Here is a 21,708-nt window from a genome sequence, read left to right as displayed (position 1 = left end):
TAGAAGTAAGATGAGTTTGTGTACTGCAGTTGTATTCAACGCGGTTACAGTTAATGAGCCTGACGATGCCTTTTTTTTTTATTATTTTAAAATGATGCTTCAACTACGTAAACAAGCTTGTAGCTTATTCCGGATATGACGTATTTACAAACGCTTCTTGGACACACACGGAAATGACGACATTCTTTTCCAGACGAACCAATGAACCACTGGAGAGGTGCCCGCTTGTAAGTGCAAACACTGAATTTACCGTCTTTAACAAGTCATTTTGTTCAAAATAAGTTAAAGGCCGAGGTTCACATGCGTGACGGATACATTGTGACTCTAACGAGGTGTCGGTATTCCTCGTTATTAATGTTATTCTCACACTGAAGTTGTTAGCAAGCTGAGTGCTGTTATTCATGCAGCTGCCTGGTCACATCTTTTACAAAAATGAGAACTGGGCTCACAATGAAAGTAACAGGATTTAGAAAGTAACCCCCACCCCATTTAATTAAAATAAATAAATAAAAATGAATCAGGAATGATGTTACTATCGCACGTAGGGAGTTTATATGCTTCCTGTCACAGAGTGGTAAATACTGATTAACAAGTAAACACCGACTAGTATGATTGTCTAAGAAAAGAAGTGAACTAAATACATATCATTTAGTTCAGTAACCTTGTCCTTTTTTTTTTTTTTTTTACATTTTTGTCACATTACAACCATAAACCTGTGTTTTTATAGGTGTTTTATTGTATAGAACAACACAGTTGTGTATAATAAGAATTTAAAAAAGTTAAAAAATGAAAATCTGAAATGTGTGGTGGACCTCTAGGGGACAGGATTTTTTTTTTTTTTGCCCATTCTTGGTAAAATAGCTCTAGTTTAGATTGAATGAAGAGCGCCTGTGAACGTCCATTTTAAAATTTGCTAGTGCCGAGATATATAAAGAGGTTTTAGAAAATGTTAGGTTTTCAAAGCGCAAAAACTTCCTGCCACAATGTTCCCCCACTTTAAAGTCATTTTAACATGCCAGAGAACATTCTGGAGTCACCAGAGTTTCCTTCGGTTGTATATGGAGCACTGAGGATCTTAGCGCTGCCCCTCCCCCACATGTTGCTGTGTGCTGTCAGTCAGCTGACTGAAAGAAGACTACACTTTCCCTTGCTTACAAGTAAAAAATTGGCTGTTTGGAAATATTTCAAGTGGCAAAAACAGTTATTTTATTGGAACTAATCATTTTATTTAGGTTATTACTATTATTAAAACTATTATTAGAAAGCTTCAAGCGACACGTGTTTCTTAAAAGGCCATGTTGGTGGAGTGCACAATGGATCTTTCAACCAATCAAACAAGCCCCTCTTGGCTGCTTCTCTGATCAATGATCTTCTGGCTCTGCCTTTTAATTTCAGTGGACGGCCATGCTTTGTCTATAATTGTGCCATACCCTTTCCATTTTTTTTGAATGGTGAACTAAGAAATGCTCTGTGAGATGTTGAAATTGTTTTATAACATAATACTTTAATGCTTTTTTTTTTGGGTCTTTGTGATGCTGATTCTCCATTAAAGTTATATAGCAAACCTCTGAGGCCTTCAGTGAACAGCTATAGTAATACTCAGATTAAATTTCACACTAGTAGACTCTTTTTTTTATGAATTTGTTTATTTCTAAAAGTCAGTTAATACATTGAGGTTTATGCCTATGTCATTGGCATTGCTTTGACTGTTATGCGTGTATCACAGAGAATTACCTTAAGATAATGTATCCTTGCAAAAACAGAAGAGGCCAAATTTGGTTCCCTCCATGAGGCGGGTGTCAACGCTTATTTAACGACATCAAATTCTTTTCCAATGCTTGTACAATTCTAAAAATATGCTGCCAAAGTAAGTATAGACCCAGCCTGAAGATTTGTGCCATGCCTTGTTGAAAGAACAGGGAAATCGATCGATTATAATTATTTTAAAAATCGTCAGCTAATTTAGTAATCGCAAAATCGTTAATTGGAGTAGACAGACTCTAACACATGCCATTTGCTCAAAAGAACAACCCACACAGAGCAGTAATTAGGCCAACATTGTATAAAAACTATTTACATTTTGCATTTAAGATGAAAAAGTTTCTTTGTCTGTAAATATACCCCATCCAGAACCCCTCGAGTGGCCTAGCTTAAGCTACAAGTGGTTTAAATTCAGTAACTAAGCACCTTCTACTATCTGAATATTAATCAATCTAAAAAATAGTCAATAGATTATTCGTTTAGCAAAAATAATCGTTATTTGCAGCCCTACATTTGACCACCATGACAGAACAAACTGTGCCATTTCATTTTTAATGAAAATCTGGTTTTATCCTGAACTACTCGGTCACTAATGAAACTTTTTCCTAAACAGCATTCCGTCGCAGAACAGTAGTGCATCAGGTGGACGGAGGAGACGGAGGAAGAAAGAGCGATGTCAAAGCGAAAGCAAAACCCAAGAGAAAGAAGTGGAAGAAAAAGAAGAGGGCCTTGGAAAAGAGAGAAAGGAAACCGTTCCCATAGTGTCCTGCCAAACCATGTGCCCGGCACAAGAGCTATGGGACCGTGAGTCTCAGAACCGGCTTCACCGTTTCGAAATGGTCCCAGGCACAGAGAAGTTTCGAAAGCCGAGAGGAGATCCTCTGCGTACTGTCAAGGAATATTCCAGACCAGCAGCAGGGAAAGATGTGACAAAGCCCTCTGACCTGCGACCACCTGATGTGTTGCTGAAGACCGTTTGCTATCTTATTGATGAAATTGCAGGATCACCTAGTCTGCACCCATGGACTGAGGCAAGTAGGGTTCCACCCTTTTGACTTTTAGGCTCATTTTTTTTTGTGTGTTTTTTTTTTTTTTAGAAAACTGGTTTCGCAGTCCTAAAGCTCAACAAGTAAATGAAATGGAACTAACTCTGGCAGGTGGCAGCATCATGCTGTTGGGTAATGGAAAAGATTAAATGTAGTCCAACCCTGGAAGAAAAACCTGTTGGAGGCTGCAACATACTTGAGGATGGGGCAGAGGTTCACCTTCCAGCAGAACAAAAGCCCCAAACATTCAGCGAGAGCTGTAATGGAATGGTTTAGAGCAAAGCTTCATGTGTTTAAAATGGCCCAGTTAAACTCCAGACCTTAATCCAGTTGAGAATCTGCAGCGGGAGTTGAAAACTGGTGTTCACGCCCACTTGAGCTGCTTAGCAAAGACGAATGGGCAAAAAAAGTCCAATCTCTGTGTGATACTGATAGAGACACACTACTAAACACTTTCAGCTATTATTGCAGCGAAAGGTGGTTTGGAGTATTGACCTATGCATGCCACAGTTTTCAGATTATTTGTTAAGAAAATAAAAAAAGTGCTTCAGTTTAATAGTTATGGACTACTTTGTGTTGGTCTATCACATAAATCCCATGTACATCCCAATGAAACGCACCAAGGCTTGTGTCTGTAATGTGACACAATGCAGTATTTTGGCAAGGCACTATGAGTACAGTACCTAAGATACTTGTGACAGGATTCTGTTTCACTGTCAGGGTCATTGTGAGATGAAAGTTACACACAATGCGTTTTTTAAATTAAACTTATTGTTCCCTTTCAGGTGTACAGCTTTGTGTTTGATCGGCTGCGTAGCGTGAAACAGGACATGATCATTCAAAGGTTGTCTGGAAAGGACTGTGTGGCCATTTTAGAGCGAACAGTGCGTTTCCACATCTATGCTTCGTATCATCTTTGCGGTGAGCCCCTGCGGATTTACGATCCACGCATCAATGATACGCATCTACAAGAATACCTGAGTTGGCTGTTTGACTGCTACAAAAGTGGAAGCGGACCATATCCAAACCAGGTGGAGTTTCAGACTCTCGGTTTGCTCTACAACCTGGGTCAGTTAATGTCTTCAGTACCTGCTGCCTTTCAGAGATGTTTTTCCACATGTATTTTTGTTTTATTTAAGCTCTATTTAACCAGGTGACTTGAAATTAACATCGCTTTTTTAAGAGTTGGAAAATATTAAAAGTTAAATTATTTAAAGACTTGGTTGAATAGCAACAAAATACGAAATATAAGAAAACAGGACCGTGAAAAATGCTTTTTAAACCTTTTCCATGGATTGTGTGATATTTATAATGTACAATTCAAGTAAATAAATAAATCTGTGAGGAAAAAAGTTGCAACAATCTAGTTGCATAAGCGCACCCTAATAGTTGATTTGTCTTTTAAATTCTTAGGTAGGAGTCTATTAGTGGGGAATATCTTGTCTCGCCAATTTTATCTCACTGTGTTTCCTTTATTTTCCTCATATTACGTCATTTTCATGGAGATTTGGATGTAAGCTTATACCCAGTGATTCCGAGAAATAGCATTTATTTTCAGCCTACTAGCAAACACATGTAAGATTTGGGCAAAACTCACTGCTATTTAAAACTGTCCATAATTTTATTCACCTTAATTAAAAACCCAGTTAAATCTGAAGTAAAGAAGACCCAGACCAGCATTTTTTACTGTGGGCATGGTGTTCTAATTTAGTTTCATCAGACCATAACACATTCTGCCACAGTCGAAAGGTAGGTTTCAGCTAGGCTTGGATGTTTATTTGGAAGCAAGTGCTTCTCTCCTGCAGCCCCACTCCTTACGTAGACATACGGAGAATGCAGGAGACTGTTGACACATTTAGAAAATGTGGTGTATAAATGATGCCGTGGAACCTTTTGTACCCTTCTCTGGACTGATATCTTTGTACGATGTAATCCTAGTTTGACATTTTGTAACCTCTCTGCAAACTATGGTTTTAGCTGAAGGGTGTAAATGTGGAAAAGTCAATTTAGGACAGGTGATATGTATTTCACATTATTTAGGTTCAAATGTGAATTCAAGAAGATGCTGTAAATGAATCAGCAAAGTATTAGTTTAAGGGGGTGCATACTTATGTAACCAGGTTATTGCGCTTTATTATGCTAAATAAATATGAAATATTTGGAATAAGTTTTGAAATGATTTATTTATGGTCTCATGTCTTTGTCTACTTCTAGTTCATTAAGAATATACTCTTGTAACCTGATGAAATTCATGCTTCCTCTGCAGGTTCAAGTCCCGCCACGCAGCACGTCTTGGAACTCCCTGAGCGCCTGCGCCAAACTCCTTCAGTCAAACTCGCTGTAGCAATCAATCAAGCATTTCTGGCAGGAAACCCTGTACGTTTACTGCGATTAGCCCAGAGGCTGGACTTCTTGCAGGCCTGTGCGCTGCATCGCCACCTGGTGACATGTCGCAGACACTTGCTGCTTATATACAGCCATGGATACAACAGCCGCAACTGTCGCTTCCCTCTTGACAGACTCGCACAGCTCTTGTCCTTGGAAACATCCCTTACAGCTGAACTTTGCCAGGTGTACGGCATTGAGGTGAATCAGCACAACCAAGTGTTGTTTTCCAAAAGTACTTTCACTGAACCGGAACAAGGGGAACTGGATTGTAAACTGTATCACAACATGGTGTCTGAGAAACAGAGAGGTCTCACTGTTAAGAGCATCATTCACAACTGTTCTTGATACAGATTTTTGGCTGCTAATAAGTGCTTGTGATGCCTTATTAGTTTTGTAGAAAAAGGTGTGTTCGTGTAACAGAAATCTTCAGGTCTCATTTAAAATGTTACAGCAGAGTTTAACTTGCATGAAATATTAAATAGTTGTATTCTAGCATGGACAGCAGTGGGATGTTTTACTGAACAAAAACAGTCGATAGTCTTACCTCAGTCCTCTGAATGTGAATTAATTTCTTACTGTTAATGTTTATTATCTTGACTTTTTTTTTTTTTTTTTATTGAGGGCAATAAGCAATTACCCCTCTTTCACACTGACTACGTTCGTGTCTGCTCTGTCATCCGTCGCAAATTGTGCCGTGCAGCAATTCGTGCAGGGTTGAATTTGAACCCCCGTTGAAATTCACGTGTATGTACTCCGTCATCCAACATAAATAGTCAATCCCAATCTCTGACGGACGGCGGCTTCTCATCATGCCGCAGCGCCACGGAGCCAGTGTGCATTGACTAGCATTGACTGGCGTGGCTTCTATTTACAACGGAGAGCAAAACTGTTGAATGATGGAGTCTGTGTTAATGAGGGGTAAGAGACTGAGCATGAATAACTTGAAAGTCTGACAGTTTGTTATTAAATGTTGGATTATTGTGCTATCTTTGTCTTATCTCATAAAACATTTAGGAGATTTTAATTTGCATTTTTTTATCAAACAGTGTACTGTGAAACCATTTCAATAAATATTTGTTACCAAACAGAGCTTATTGTCTTATTGTTTTTCTTTAGATTGAACTATTGAGGAACGTTTGCATTTATGTCTTTTCACCACTTGGGGGCAGCCTTAACCCAAACATGCGTTACACGCAAATTTGTGATCATAGTATAATTTGACACAAGAAGTTCTGTTTCTTCTACACACCTTGCTCTTAAACGGTCTGCTACACAAACAGGTTAAGCATTTGATTTGCAGGATCTGCCTGCTGCTTACACCTCACAGGTCAGGTTTGAGTCTTCCATTTCATGGAAAAGGAAACAACAGCTGTGATGTCAGTGTCAAAAAAATACCTGAAAGGATTTAGTTTCTAACATGTCATAAAAAAAAAATCTAATTGGTGCTTGTAAGCACCCAGTCTACCTTTTTCTTTACCCTCTTAATCCTTGCCAGGTCCTAGATTATGTTTTATGGGCAAGACATTGGGAACACCCAGGACAGATCTCTAGTCCAATGCAGGGTGAAGCAAAACTAACAAATTTAAGTTTCAGCTATTGATGTGGTCATTCTCTGAAAAAGTCTTATTAAAATCTTTGTTTTATCCATACTACATTTTGGCAACAGGATTCCCATGACGTTGGTGGCACAGTTGCTTGGCAGCATTCTTCACATTCAGCTGTGAGATGTTTGAGGGGTTTCTTGCATGTACAGTCCGCTTCAATTCACCCCACAACATCTTTGTGAGGTCAAGTATAATTCTTAACAAGTCTGGTGTTTACTGGACCGTTTAGTTCATTGTAATGTTGCAGGGTCCAGTTCTGCTTCAGCTCACATTTTCCTCAAGCACCCTCTATTACACAGTACCATTCATGCTGGGTCTATGATGATAAATTGGCTTGGACCTGCTGCAGCAAAGAATCCCCACACTACAACTCTTCCAGCTGTATGCTTCATGGTTGCTGTGAGGTCCTTTTCCTAGATTGCTACTAGATTTTGTTTAAGCCAATCATGTCGCCTGTTCTGGTGTCCAGATAATTCAGTTTTAGACTCGTCTGTCCAAAGAACCTGATTCCAGAGACCTGTTTTTTGTCTACGTTCTCTATGACAAACCTCAGTCTGGCCTTCATATTTTTTTTTTTTTTTTTTTTAGAAAGGCGAAGGTGTCTTCCTCACAAATCCCACATAAAAGTTACTTGGCAGGCTCTCTGATTCTCACAATATTTTAGGATTCTTGGAGTCTTCTTTTAGCATCTTGTGGTCTGCCCTCTGTGTTAACTTGCTTGGATGGCAGAACAGATGCATGTCAGCTTGTTTTTTGTTTTTGTCTCTTTTAATGTGCCCCTATGTTAGATTATTTTCCACACAGTTTATGGGTTTAAATCTTTTTAGACCTCTTCCTTACCAGATTCATAAGCTGCTACAGTCTTCTTTCTGAAGGCTTCGGACAGCTCTTTTGATCTCACCACGGTGATTACTCTCACTTCTACACCCAGAAGCACAAAAAACTAAAGGTCTGAGGTTTTAAACGAAGTAATCCTCCTTCAAAATACTGAGTACTGATGACTTCATCATGTGTTGCCGCTCAGTGTTTAGCCATTTTTAGTAGGAATCAATTTGTGGATCTCTTAATTTATTCCTCTCCAAGAATTCATTTTTATTACATCTTATAAAACTTTTCAGAGATGTTTTCTTCAGTTTTAATTGGGTGAATGGCTGGGTGGATAGATCGATATTGTTTTTAATAACGTAATCAACGTTGTTATGGTTAGTAGGCTTATAATGCTTCTTTGTGTAGCATCAGCTTGTTTCAGGGCAGGTAAACGCCTGCAGTAGAAACAGCGCCTCCTGCTGGAGCCACAACATAACATGCCACAAAAATCAACGCATCCTGTGTCCAAAATAAATGAAAGAGAAGGTTGTTTCCTCAACTTATTTTTGCTTGTAGTATCTTTGTTTGCTGTGAGTCAGAGTGAAATAGACGGACTGTGCGAGTATCTTGCAGCCTGAGCGCCCCGTTCCTCGCACTGGTCAGAGTCATGCTGCCTTAGCACAGACCAGTGAGCAGAGCAAAGGACGCAGTAACCTGAATGAAGCGCTGCCTGCTGCTGATCGAAAACAGGCAAACCAATCTGAAATCACAAGGGACAACCAGAGGAGCGAGAGTTTGTTTTAATGGTCAAATAAACTCTGTTTTTCCTGAGACATTTCCGAGCGGACACCAGTGGGAGGACACTAACAAATGTTAATGCTGAAATATGAGAGAACGGAACCGGGGCGGGTGAAGGCACATGAGAGAAGACTGGTGGTGTAGCTGCTCTGGGTTGTAAGAGGAGGAAGACCCCCCTCCCCACCCCCCGAAAAATGCTTGGATCTAGATTTGTTTAAGAGGGATGATCACATGAACTCTGCACACCTATCATTCAGATCAACCAGAATGGGCCGGTAGACGGAGAGGAATCTGTTAATAGTTCAGTTCCAGTTTTTATCGGATTTATCATCTGGAGGAGAACCGATATCCAGACATTTGAGTCGCTTGCTGAAGTCCAAAAAACAAACAAACAAAAATGCTGCGGGTGTTTTGGGGAGCTTGGAGTCTTACCTTGTTTGTCTGCTGCGTGTGCAGAAGCTGTGCGCAGGAACGACAGTAAGTAGCCTGTGTTGTGTGGAGAGTCTTAGAGATGAGCTATGTTCTCACAGATATAATGAAACCAGGCGACTGCCACAAACCTGTGAGTTTCTTTTCATTGCAACTTACAAACTTGTGCTGGACCTTTTAATGGCACTATCTTCCCGGCGTCTATGTTTTCACAGTCTTCATTCACTGTTTGGTGTTACTGCCCTCTGAGAAGTCAGAGTGATAGTTTGAGATCCCGCACTGGTGATGTTGTGGTGGAACTTGTCGCAAAGTATCTGCTGTGAGAATGACAAATATAAATAGATTCCTGAACTTGTCAGTAGCCTCTTAGAACCAGGCACAGTGATGTCCTCGAACAGCTGCTGCAGTGGGTTAAAGTGAACCTTCAGTGTCATTAATAAGAAGTTGTAAAGTCATGACAGCTTAAATGCAGCTTTGGTTGGCTTAGAGCTATTTCGCACATCCACTACCTAAAAAAAAAAAAAATAAACAACCTTGTGACCAACTTTCAGAGACCTCACCTAAAATGCTCCCTCTTGCATGCTGAGCAATAACCAACCTCTCAACAGGAGAACAGCTGGGCAAAGAGAACTTGATAAACAGCAGCCATGCGATTAAAATAAGTACCACCTGATCCAGGCTCATCCTAGAGCGAGTTAAACTCTCCTCAGATCAAACGCATACAGTCAATTTCCTTGTATTATTCCCCTTCTCCTGAGGTCTTATTTTCCATGGATTTTCTCATGACTTGCACTGGAACTTCGGTTGCCTCTGGCCCTAATGCTGCAGTGCTGTAATGCCAACCACCTGATCCTTCTCTCATGCATGCAGTTGGGTCTGTGCTCAAGGCTTTACTCAACCCTGATTTGTGTGATCTTCAGTGAAGGTTCTCAGTTAAAAAATGCATGGATCAGTGTTTTAAAGCCAAACTAGACACATAGAAAGATGTTTTTACACATATTACTTTAACAGAGTTTGCTAGGTTCTTCCTTAAATGGTGTATGTAAGATATGCACCTGAGTGGTATAGATAGCATTATGATCCCCTGCCTAATATAGCGGTCTTCTTTTGCTTCCAAAACACCCCTGACGAGGCATAAACTCCACTAGACCCCTAAAGGTGTGCTGTGGTATCTGGCACCAACATATTAGCAGCAGATCATTTAAGTCCTGTAAATTGTTTGCCCAGCACATCCTACAGAGTTCTGGGTGATTCAGAGGCCAAGTCAACACTTCAAACTCATTCTTTTTGCCTTCTGGCAAAGGGAGTGCTATCTTGCTGAAAGAGGTCACAGCCATCACAGAGTACTGTTTTCATGGGGTGTACATAATCTGCAACCAGACCCAAAGTATCACACTGCCACTGCTGGCTCATCAGACCAGTCTACCTTCTTCGATTGCACCTTGATCCAGTTCTGATGCTCAACCGTCAGTTATTAGTTCTGTTGGACAGGGGTCAGCATGAACACCCTGATTATTTTGCAGGCATGCAGCTTCATAGACACCGAACTGCAACTCAAGGTGTATTCTAACCCCAAACTTTCAGAACCAGCATAAACGTCTTCACCAATTTAAGAAACAGTGGCGTATCTGTTGCCATCGTTTGATATCTAGAATCAATTTGGAATGTATGTACTTGACTTGGAATCTGTCTGTATGATTTAACTGAATTGATAATTGTTTTTATACAGTTCCTTGAGATGACATTTGTTTTGAACTGGTACTATACAAACAAAGTGAATTGAATTGAATCAGACCACGGGGGCAAGCCTTCACTTCTCACAGAGTACTGTGCAAAGGTTTTAAGCAGATGTGAAAAAAGGCTGGAAACAATGAATGCTTTCAGAAATATAAATGATGATTGTTTATTTTTATCAGTTAACAAAATGCTAAGTGAGCGAACCCAAACATACAGCCAAAGTCATTAAGAACTACCTTCAGCATAAAGAAGAACAAGAATTATTGGAAGTGATGGTATGGCCCCCACAGAACCCTGATCTCAACATCATGGAGTGTGTCTGGGATTACATGAAGAGACGGCAGGATGTGAGAAAATCAACCTTCAGAAGATCTGTGGTTAGTTCTCCAAGATGTTTGGAACAACCTACCAGCCGGGTTCCTTCAAAAACTGTGCGCAAGTGAACCTAGAAGAATTGATGCTGTTTTGAAGGCAAACGGTGGTCACACCAAATATTGATTTGATTTAGATTTCTCTTTTGTTCATTCACTGCATTTTGTTAATTGATGAAAATAAATGATTAACACTTCCATTTTTGAAAGCATTCTTTGTTTACAGCATTTTTTCACACCTGCCTAAAACTTTTGCACAGTACTGTACGTTACTGAGCTTTGGACGCCCATGACTGTGTCACCAGTTCAGCACCTTTTCCTTCCTTGAGCCACATTTGATAGATACAGACCACTGCATACAAGGGTCCCCTCCCAAAAGCTTTCACCCAGTTGTTTAGCCATCACAATTTTGCCATTTATGAACACACTCAAAACCTAAGCTCCTGCTTACTTTTCTGGTTTATAACACATCAACTTTGAGGACAAAATGTTCACTGTCTGCCTTATGTATCCCATCTACTAACAGGTACTATCATGAAAACAGAATCACTGTTATTCACTTCATCTGTCATATTATTATGTCTGATTGGAACATATATACAAATATAGGCACCACTATTTGAAATGTGTACAAAAGCCTTAAAATTAATGGTTGCTATAGAGACTTTATGACCCCCATGGTGCCACTCTGGAATACTTTGCCTATGAGCTTGTAAACTTTTTTCACCTCCCTTACCATCCCTCTTACTGGGTTCCCTGTTTTAATTAATGCTCTGACTTTAAAATTGGAAAGTTTACAGTAACTGTTTTCTTGAGCAGTTCTCTGATTTATGAAGATCAACACACATGTGCTTTACTTTGTACAGACAAACAATGAATTTGACTCCTGTACACTTTGCTCTCAGTGAAGATTTAATTATTTATATATATATATATATATATAAATGGAAATAAAAAAAATCTAATGTACAGATATACACAATTGTCTTCACAATAGAATTTAATGTGGGATCAGTCTAAGTATGCATGGTGGCATGGTGTTGTTCTCAAACTCTGACTGTATGTTCTCTTCTTTTCTTTTTCCTACTTTTAGTAACACCTATAAAATTGTGTTGCATCATATTTATTCCTTAGGGAAACAGGAAGTCATAGATTACTAAGTTAAAGTTCCTACACACTCTGATCAACTTAAAAAGTGAAGTATAATTTCAATAAAATGTCCAAATTGTGAAATTAAAAGTTCCTCGATTGCTCAAAATGGAAATTATTTTATTTTTTCTTTCACTTTTAATGCATGTGTTTTCTAAGAGTGAGAAAAATCATATTTTATTTTAAGGCTTTTCACACCTTGTTACCAGGGGTGCCAACAAATGTAAAGGGAGCTGCTTATAGATATTACACAAAATGAACTCTCTGTGTTTCCCTAATATTTCTGGGAGTTACGGTGAACATATACCCTGATTTCATGGACGAAATAAAACAGAAGTTTTATCAGTTATTTATCTTCCTTTTGAAGACAATAGCTGATAACCAATGGATAAGCTGGAAGTTAGAAGATCAACATCCATTAACCCAAGATACAAACCTAGCAACTTTAATAGGCTCAAGTCTCCACATTGTTGGGTCATTACCACTTCATTCATTCATGTATTACCATAATCTCTGCACCACTTTGATTAATGTGAACATTAGCACATGTACTGAACACCGTGCTGAGTAATGGAAACACTGGAAATGGAAATATGGGTTTAGATAAATGATGGGATGGCATCATTTCTAGAATAAACTCTATTGATGTATTCATTGTTTCTGGGATTCTTCATGAACATTTCAAAAGCTTTTGAGGTGGATTAAGATCCAACAATAATTTCTGTATTAATTCTGTCATCAGTGTTGATAAGATGCCAAACTTAGCTGGCTAAAATACAACTTGTAAAATAACCTCCAGTATGTTTCACAGAGCACTAAATAGCCCTCATATTCTTCTTATCTTCTGGCTTCTCTGTTAAAATCAACCACATTTTAAACCAAACATTTTCTGCAATTCTGCAACCTATTCTTTGCCTGCCATTTTAGTTCAGTTCTTGAGTAATTTGACACATTTCGCTGTGGCTTTGGCAAACATAATGGATGGGTCGTCTAAGAGGAAAGATACGTGTGAAGCCTATCGTCGGGTCTTTGCTAGATTATGTTAGGTTACTGTAGGAAACAGTTTATCTTACGGTGATTTTTTTTAATCTGCTTTTTCTTCACCTTTCCTCAAATTCCCTCAAGTTTCTTTCAATAATGTGACGACACACTGCAGGCCATGTCAATATATGCCAAGATTATGTTGATAATGTTCTGGGAAAACCCTGTTGATGCAAAATAATAGTTTTAATACCCATCATATTGGTTAACATTGGTTAAGTTTGCGGAATAATTTGTGTGATATGTGCGAATGCCAAAACAATGTTGCAAAGTGCCCACATTTAAGATAGGTTCCTTGTAAAGTCTCTTGTAATGTATCAGGTTAGTTATTTGAATCAAGGGCTTCATTTTAGACTTGAGTGACTTATGGGTCAGTGTTAAGCTGTGCCTGATCCTTGCATTTTCTCCACTTGTCTTGTCTGTTTAAATTATGATCCATCATTTTGTCTCCTATTTTTCTTCTCCTCTAATCTGTTCCCTTGTTTTCTCCTGTCCCTCCTGCCTCCTATCTCATTCTTTTCTTTCAGGGGTTACCTGGTCGCCGCCCCCTCCGTGTTCCGAGCTGGTGTGGAGGAGAGTGTGAGCATCACCATCTTCAATGCAAAAGCAGAAACACACGTCCAGGTGCAGCTGTCAGTTAAAGGACAAACGGTCGCCCACAGCCACAGCTCAGTTTATGGTGAGGACAATATCTCTAAGGGTTAAGTGGAAATCTGCTAATGGGAGGGAATGTTTTCTACTGAACAGCTACATTTTCCCTTGTTTTTTAATGGATACATCAGTTCAGTCCATCCCACCAGCCTTTCAGTCTACACCGAGCATAATTTGTTTGACAGCACTGTTAATCGATGGTGCAGCTTGTTCTGTTCTGCTACGAATGGCACGGAGACGGGTTGCAGCTGAATCTCTTGCTAACACGAGCAACACTCCCCCAGGAAAACTTAACTATACACCTGCAGCTCTCATATATTAAGAATAACCTAAACATGCAAGTTACACAATTAAAAATAAACATTTCACCTTAAATTCTCTACTTCTGTTCCTCTTACAGATAAAGGTAACATCAAACTGAAGGTGAGTAGAGCAATGTGTGGAGCAGATGAACTGTTGCCCTGGGTTTACGCATTCCTCAGGCAGCATGCATATCAACACTTACATTATTTGTAGTGCAACATCTGTGCCTGCTCATTCATTGAGAATAAGGTAACAGCCCCTATGTAATATGCAACAGCTGTTGACGTGCATGTATGCTCCACTGCTCCCGAAGGCAGGAATCAATCAATCTAAGTTACATGATTTGGTCCTCTTCCCAACTCAGTGTGACTTCCACTCTGATTCTCATTTGTTTTAGCCTAACTTTCATCTTTAAACATACCTCAGTGTTCCACCGTTTCCTCTGTTCTTTTGACTATTAATAAATACATTAAAACAAAGAGAATATGTTTGAATAATATACCACTACACCACACTTGAGTCAAAGTTCCAGTGCCAATTAACTTTTTGCTTTTATTTAACCTTGATCAATCTGGACTTTGCTTCTAAAGTTCTGCTTTCACACCACCAGGTTCCCTCTGGACTGAGAGGGCAGGCCCTTCTGAAGGTCTGGGGCAACCGTCAGCTCACAGAGAAAGGCTACATTTTCCACAACTACACCACCATCACTGTGGAAAGCAAGGGCTCAGCTGTCTTCATCCAGACCGACAAACCCATCTACAAACCCAAACATAAAGGTTTCTTTATAGGCCTGCTGGTAGTTAATTAGTTAAATAGCTCAGAAATGTAGAGCACATTGGTGCCTTTTGCGCATCTTGCAAAATTATTTGTACACCTTGAACCTTTTCACATTTTGTCCCGTTACAACCAAAAATTTCAATGTATAAAATTGGGATTTTGACAGATCACATTTTTCCATTTTTTTCAACTACGAAAAACAGAAAAAAGTGTGATTCACATTTGAATTCAGTCCCCTGTATCTGATACCCTAAATAAAATCCAATGCCACCAACTGCTTCCGGGAGTCACCTAATAAAGTCAACCTGTGAGTGATGTCATCTTAGTACAAATACAGCTGTTCTGTGAAGGCTTCAGAGTTTTGTTTTTTTTTACAGAAAAATAAAGGACAAATAGCATAATGAAGACCTGGGAACACAACAGACAGGTCAGGTATAAGGTTGTGAAAAGGTTTAAAGCAGTCTTAGGTTATAAAACAAGACTTCAAGCTTTGAACATCTAATGGAGCGCTATTCAATCAATCCTCCAAAAATGAAGTGTGGCACAACTACAAACCTTCCAAGATATGGCCGTCCACCTAAACCTTAAGTAGATCATTATACGCAACAAACACAGAAAAGAAGTCCATGATGTTAATTAGTTTTACACTGCACATTATTAATACATAACTATTCTTTAAATAAAGCCAGCAAGTGATAAGATTTCCTGTTTGCAGTTTCCAGAAAGAAGGCATCAGATGTGACCAAAATGTAATTGCTAGGCTAATGCAAAACATTGTATAGTTCTGTGCGTCACGTTGAACACACACGGTTGTGTCCGTTTGTCACATAAATTCCCAATAAAATGAATTGACGTTTTGGGATGTAACATGAGAAAATGAGGAAAGATACAGGATTGTGACTAGTTTTGTATGACAATGTGGATTGTGGATCTTAGCTAATAATCAATCCAGAGATGCTTTAATTATGTGATATTGGTAAATAACATAGTGAAGCATTCTAATAAATAAATCAGTATTTAATACTTGGTTCATATGTTATTTTTTAATAGAAAGAAAATTTATTTACATTTTTTTGTTGTTTTCAGTGCTTATTAATGTCTACACAGTGACGCCTGATATGAGGCCCATAAATGAAAAGGTAATTGACATTTTAAGCCTGACTGAAGCCAGTAATTCTGACTCTAATGGATTTATTTTAATTATCTATATATTTTATTGCAGTAAATACAAGAATCCAGAAAATCCCGATTTAAATTTCTATTAATAATGTTTTATTTGTGCATGTAATTCGTATCCCTCTAGCTGTAACATGCCATAACTGTAATATTAACATGTTTTTTTCTCTTTGAGTTTGACTTTTTTCACCTTCAGAGTTAAGATGAGAGACCTAGTTTGCTCTGTGTGAAGGGAAATGAACAGTCCCCTATTTACAGAGGCCAATTTACAGTCATTTCATGTGGAATGTTTGCAGTGGCTCCAAATAAACTGTGTCACTGTGTTGACATGCAGTTTATTGATGTTTGTAACTATGAAGGTGTTGGAGGTACAGGGCAGGACTCACTTTCACAGATAAATGGATGTCAGATTAAAGACTAAGATGTTTTTAGCCCTATTCACAAGGTATTCAAATTTTTCTTTCTTTTTTTTTTTTTTTTGCAGATTGAAGCATATATTTTGGTAAGTGAAGATCAACCGGACCACCCAGAGTTGGCAGAGCTATGTCTGGAAGGGGACAGTGGCAATTTTCTCTTTCCAACCTGATTTGAGATTAAAGAGCAGAAGTCAAGGCAGCTCACCTAGATAACAGGGTGCTCTTTGGAACAGGGCAGGGATAAACAGCATGAAAGGAATTTCTTCTCTTCTCAAAAGTTAGCAAGAACCACATGGGGGCTTTTGGAATGAAGTTTTTATTCTAAAATGAGTTGAAAATAGTTTTTTTGGCAGTGCTGCCAAAGAAACTCTTTTCAACTCAGACTACATCTCTAGGGTTCTAGTTTCGCTCAGCCTTGAATTGATAAAATTGGTTTAAATAAGATGATCTGTTACTTTGCCAATGCACAAAAGACTGTAGATCCACAGGTATCTTAATTTACTCTTTCAGGATCCAAGAGGATCTCGGATGATCCAGTGGAAGGGTCTTAAGCCTGTCTGCTGTGGTAAACCACATTTCCTGCAAAACATTACACTCATCATTTTGTAGGACTAACATTTACATTTCATCTTTCTTCGTATTAATTTTAGCTTATAAACAAATAGCAATCAGCCCATCAATGCAAGCATCATAATATGAGTGTACAATATAAGGTTATTCAGTATACAGTTAATTAGGAGGAGCCATCCCTTTAATACTTGAATGTTTTTCCCCTCTATCATAGGGATTGTGAACATGAGTTTCCCTCTGTCCGACCAGCCTGTGTTTGGGGAGTGGTTTGTCTTTGTGGAAGTGCAGAGCCAAACCTACAACAAGTCATTTGAAGTACAGAAATATGGTGAGTCCATCCATCCATCCATCCATCCATCCATCCATCCATCCATCCATCCATCCATCCATCCATCCATCCATCCATCCATCCAATCATCCATCCATCCATTTATCCGTCCATCCATCCGTCCGTCCGTCCGTCCATCCATCCATCCATCCATCCATCCATCCATCCATCCATCCATCCATCCATCCAATCATCCATCCATCCATTTATCCGTCCATCCATCCGTCCGTCCGTCCGTCCATCCATCCATCCATCCATCCATCCATCCATCCATCCATCCAAGCATCCATCCATCCATCCATCCATCCGTCCATCCATCCATCCATCCATCCGTCCATCCATCCATCCGTCCGTCCATCCATCCATCCATCCATCCGTCCATCCATCCAAGCATCCATCCTTCCTTCCTTCCTTCCTATTCCTTGCTGCTGCAGGAGGGCTGGTGCCTAACCCAAATGATCATTGGATTAGAGGCGGGAACAGTTGGACAGTAGCCAGAGAGATTTTTAAAATGTTTTTCCAGATTCTTTTAAAAATACCTGTGGTTCAGTGCATTGTGTAGATTTTATTTGTTGTGGCTGTTACAAACCTCATTATCTGCTTTAAAAATTCAATATTTCTTCATATTACAACTAAGCATCTTAGCTTTTTACTTAGTTAGCACGTTCCTAGCAGACACTACTACTACCAGGACAATGTGAGCATGTTTATTTTACCACCGTAACACAGTGTAGTATGAGGCAAATGACACGACCAGAAAAAGAAACATGTTTTGTTTCTTTTCTCCCAGTGATGCCCAAGTTTGAGCTGGTTATAGTTCCACCCCCTTACATCCGTGATCTCAGCTCGTGCGAGCAGGCCAGCGTCACAGCCAGGTAGGTGACTTTTCATTTACCTTTATTATCCAGCGCTTTGCAAAGGTATTCATGACCCGGGAACCTTTTAACATTTCATTACAACCGCAAACATCAATTTATTGTATTGAGGTTTTTTTGATAGACCAACACAAGTTAGCACATCATTGATTATTGGATGGAAAATGATTTGTGATTTCTTGTGTGCACACGTTACAAAATTTGAAAAAGCTCAAGGGGAATGAAAACTTTTCAAGGCATTGCTTAATGAAACAGCTCAAGCTTGATGTCTTAAGTTTGGCTCATCATCCAGAGTAACATTATATTACTATGGCAGTCCTGTATGTTTATATCTGTGTAAAAACTCATTACAGTTTTTAGTTTTTACATTTTATTTTCAACTTTTGACCAGAGATAATGTATTTTAGTTATATTTTTTTAAGACAGCAACACAAAGTAGTGCATAGTTACCAAGTGTAAGGGAAATGATAGATGGTTTTTCACAAATAAAAATCTGAAAAGTGGGCTATGCTTTTGCACCGAACCACCTTTTGCTACAGTTACAGCTGCAGGTCTGTACCAGCTTTGGACCTGTAGAGAAAGAACATTTTTACCCTTTCTGTTTGTGCAACGGGTTTATTGGATGTAGAGTATCTGTAAAAAGAAATGTTCAAGTTATATCACAGTTCTTGAATTAGATTTAGGTCTTGGCCATTCTAATACATGGTTATGCTTTGATCTGATCTAAACCAGGGGTACTCAACCACAAAGACATTTTCCAATGTGTTGAAGGTCCCCTCATTATACACTGCTCAAAAAAATAAAGGGAACACTTAAACAACACAATATAACTCCAAGTAAATCAAACGTGTGTGAAATCAAACTGTCCACTTAGGAAGCAACACTGATTGACAATCAATTTCTCATGTTGTTGTGCAAATGGAATAGACAACAGGGGGGAAATCTTTGGAGATTAGCAAGACACTCAATAAAGGAGTGGTTCTGCAGGTGGGGACCACAGACCACTTCTCAGTACCTTTGCTTTCTGGCTGATGTTTTGGTCTCTTTTGAATGTTGGTGGAGCTTTCACACTCGTGGTAGCATGAGACGGACTCTACAACCCACACAAGTGGCTCAGGTAGTGCAGCTCATCCAGGATGGCACATCAATGCGAGCTGTGGCAAGAAGGTTTGCTGTGTCTGTCAGCGTAGTGTCCAGAGCCTGGAGGCGCTACAAGGAGACAGGCCAGTACACCAGGAGACGTAGAGGAGGCCGTAGGAGGCAACAACCCAGCAGCAGGACCACTACCTCCGCCTTTGTGCAAGGAGGAACAGGAGGAGCACTGCCAGAGCCCTGCAAAATGACCTCCAGCAGGCCACAAATGTGCATGTGTCTGCACAAACGGTTAGAAACCGACTCCATGAGGACGGTATGAGGTCCCGACGTCCACAAATAGGGGTTGTGCTCACAGCCCAACACCGTGCAGGACGCTTGGCGTTTGCCAGAGAACACCAGGATTGGCAAATTCGCCACTGGCGCCCTGTGCTCTTCACAGATGAAAGCAGGTTCACACTGAGACATGTGACAGACGTGACAGAGTCTGGAGACACCGTGGAGAGAGATCTGCTGCCTGCAACATCCTTCAACATGACCGGTTTGGCAGTGGGTCAGTAATGGTGTGGGGTGGCATTTCTTTGGAGGGCCTCCATGTGGCCTCCATGTGCTCGCCAGACGTAGCCTGACTGCCATTAGATACCGAGATGAGATCCTCAGACCCCTTGTGAGACCATATGCTGGTGCAGTTGGCCCTGGGTTCCTCCTAATGCAGGACAATGCTAGACCGCATGTGGCTGGAGTGTGTCAGCAGTTCCTGCAAGATGAAGACATTGAAGCTATGGACTGACCCGCCCGTTCCCCAGACCTGAATCTGATTGAGCACATCTGGGACATCATGTCTCGCTCCATTCACCAACGTCACGATGCTCCACAGACTGTCCAGGAGTTGGTGGATGCTTTAGTCCAGGTCTAGGAGGAGATCCCTCAGGAGACCATCCACCGTCTCATCAGGAGCATGCCCAGGCGTTGTAGGGAGGTCATACAGGCACGTGGAGGCCACACACAATACTGAGCCTCATTTTAACTTGTTTTAAAGACATTACATCAAAGTTGGGTCAGCCTGTAGTGTGTTTTTCAACTTTAATTTTGTGTGACTCCAAATCCAGGCCTCCATTGGTTAATAAATTTGATTTCCATTGATGATTTTTGTGTGATTTTGTTGTCAGCACATTCAATTTTGTACAGAACAAAGTATTCAATGAGAATATTTCATTCATTCAGATCTAGGATGTGTTATTTGAGTGTTCCCTTTATTTTTTTGAGCATTCTACTTTCTCAAGCCACATGTTATAATACATATTCATCATAACTTCAGCATCTCATAAATTAAAACATTGTCATACGTGCTAAAATAAAAGAAATAGTCCTTTTCAGTTTAACAAAAGGAATGAACTCTTCCACAGAATCTTTTGGTAAACAAAGGCATCAAGATCTCTGGAATCAAAATTCAATGAACAACTATTTTACCATGCCACTCTGAGTAAACACTGTGTTGTTTTTTTGTTGTCATGTTATAGATGTAATGAGAATCCTACTTAAAGTTTGATGAGATGATCTTAGTGCATTCATTTTTGTTGTTCTTGCCTCAGAATTTTGAAGAAATGTTTTTCAACATGGTTATGCTTGCTCTAATTATGCCATTTCAAATTGGAAACCTTTGGAAAATCATAGCAATGATCTCCTGACAAGTGAAGCACATCAGTCTTGTTCTTTTTGGAGGAATACAAAATGCATATTCTTCTGTTTATTCATCTTTGAATTGTCAGTTGCAATATGGAAATGTGGAAAATGTAAAAAAAAAAACAAAGCTTGGGGGCCAAAGATATGCGGCTCACGTACCAGGAACCGCCTATTGAGGGACACTGATCTAAACCATTCCATTGTAGCTCAAGCTGCATGTTTGGTGTCATTGTCCTGCTGGAAGCTGAACCTCCACCTAGTCTCAAGTATTTTGCACTTTACTATTATGCATTACTTTGTGTAGATATATCATGTCAAATCCCAATAAAATAGACTGAAGTTTAAAGTTGCAACTTGTCAAATTTGCAAAAGTTGAAGGAAAAAGATTTCTGCTCTCGGTGGAGGAGGACGCTTTTTCTCTGTCTCCCACCCCCTCCTATATCTGCCCTGCTTCAGCTCTGTGTCTTGTCTTTGGAGCCTCTTCTTGCATACAGGTCCTTCTCAAAATATTAGCATATTGTGATAAAGTTCATTATTTTCCATAATGTCATGATGAAAATTTAACATTCATATATTTTAGATTCATTGTACACTAACTGAAATATTTCAGGTCTTTTATTGTCTTAATACGGATGATTGTGGCATACAGCTCATGAAAACCCAAAATTCCTATCTCACAAAATTAGCATATTTCATCCAACCAATA

General features: G+C 39.6%; 2 protein-coding genes across 2 annotated transcripts in view; both read left to right on the top strand.

The window, feature by feature from the left end:
• Positions 1-33: 33 nt before the first annotated feature.
• sac3d1 (SAC3 domain containing 1) lies at positions 34-6,284 on the top strand. Its single transcript, XM_047373729.1, has 4 exons — positions 34-227; positions 2,375-2,792; positions 3,593-3,875; positions 5,074-6,284. The coding sequence occupies exons 1-4, from the start codon at positions 202-204 to the stop codon at positions 5,538-5,540; spliced, it is 1,194 nt and encodes a 397-aa protein (XP_047229685.1). The 5' UTR covers positions 34-201; the 3' UTR covers positions 5,541-6,284.
• Positions 6,285-8,572: 2,288 nt separating this feature from the next.
• Positions 8,573-21,708, top strand: part of cpamd8 (C3 and PZP like alpha-2-macroglobulin domain containing 8) — a 59,253-nt gene continuing 46,117 nt past the window's right edge. The window contains exons 1-9 of the mRNA XM_047375344.1: positions 8,573-8,881; positions 13,659-13,810; positions 14,183-14,205; positions 14,696-14,861; positions 15,949-16,001; positions 16,523-16,540; positions 16,965-17,019; positions 17,239-17,352; positions 18,143-18,227. Coding sequence (XP_047231300.1) covers positions 8,802-8,881; positions 13,659-13,810; positions 14,183-14,205; positions 14,696-14,861; positions 15,949-16,001; positions 16,523-16,540; positions 16,965-17,019; positions 17,239-17,352; positions 18,143-18,227 — 746 coding nt within the window. The 5' untranslated portion in view covers positions 8,573-8,801. The remainder of the gene's footprint in view (positions 8,882-13,658; positions 13,811-14,182; positions 14,206-14,695; positions 14,862-15,948; positions 16,002-16,522; positions 16,541-16,964; positions 17,020-17,238; positions 17,353-18,142; positions 18,228-21,708) is intronic.

The sequence above is a fragment of the Girardinichthys multiradiatus genome, chromosome 9 (assembly GCF_021462225.1).
Source record: "Girardinichthys multiradiatus isolate DD_20200921_A chromosome 9, DD_fGirMul_XY1, whole genome shotgun sequence".
In the NCBI taxonomy this organism is placed as follows: Eukaryota; Metazoa; Chordata; class Actinopteri; order Cyprinodontiformes; family Goodeidae; genus Girardinichthys; species Girardinichthys multiradiatus.
Note: the sequence above shows the minus strand (reverse complement) of the source record. Positions and strands in the feature narration are given on the sequence as shown.

Excerpts from the sequence above, each read along its gene's own strand:
- sac3d1 (XM_047373729.1), top strand. The coding sequence starts at position 202 with ATGAACCACTGGAGAGGTGCCCGCTT. Across the intron at positions 228-2,374 it reads CACTGGAGAGGTGCCCGCTT|CATTCCGTCGCAGAACAGTA; the intron begins GTAAGTGCAAAC and ends TTTCCTAAACAG. Across the intron at positions 3,876-5,073 it reads CGGTTTGCTCTACAACCTGG|GTTCAAGTCCCGCCACGCAG; the intron begins GTCAGTTAATGT and ends CTTCCTCTGCAG.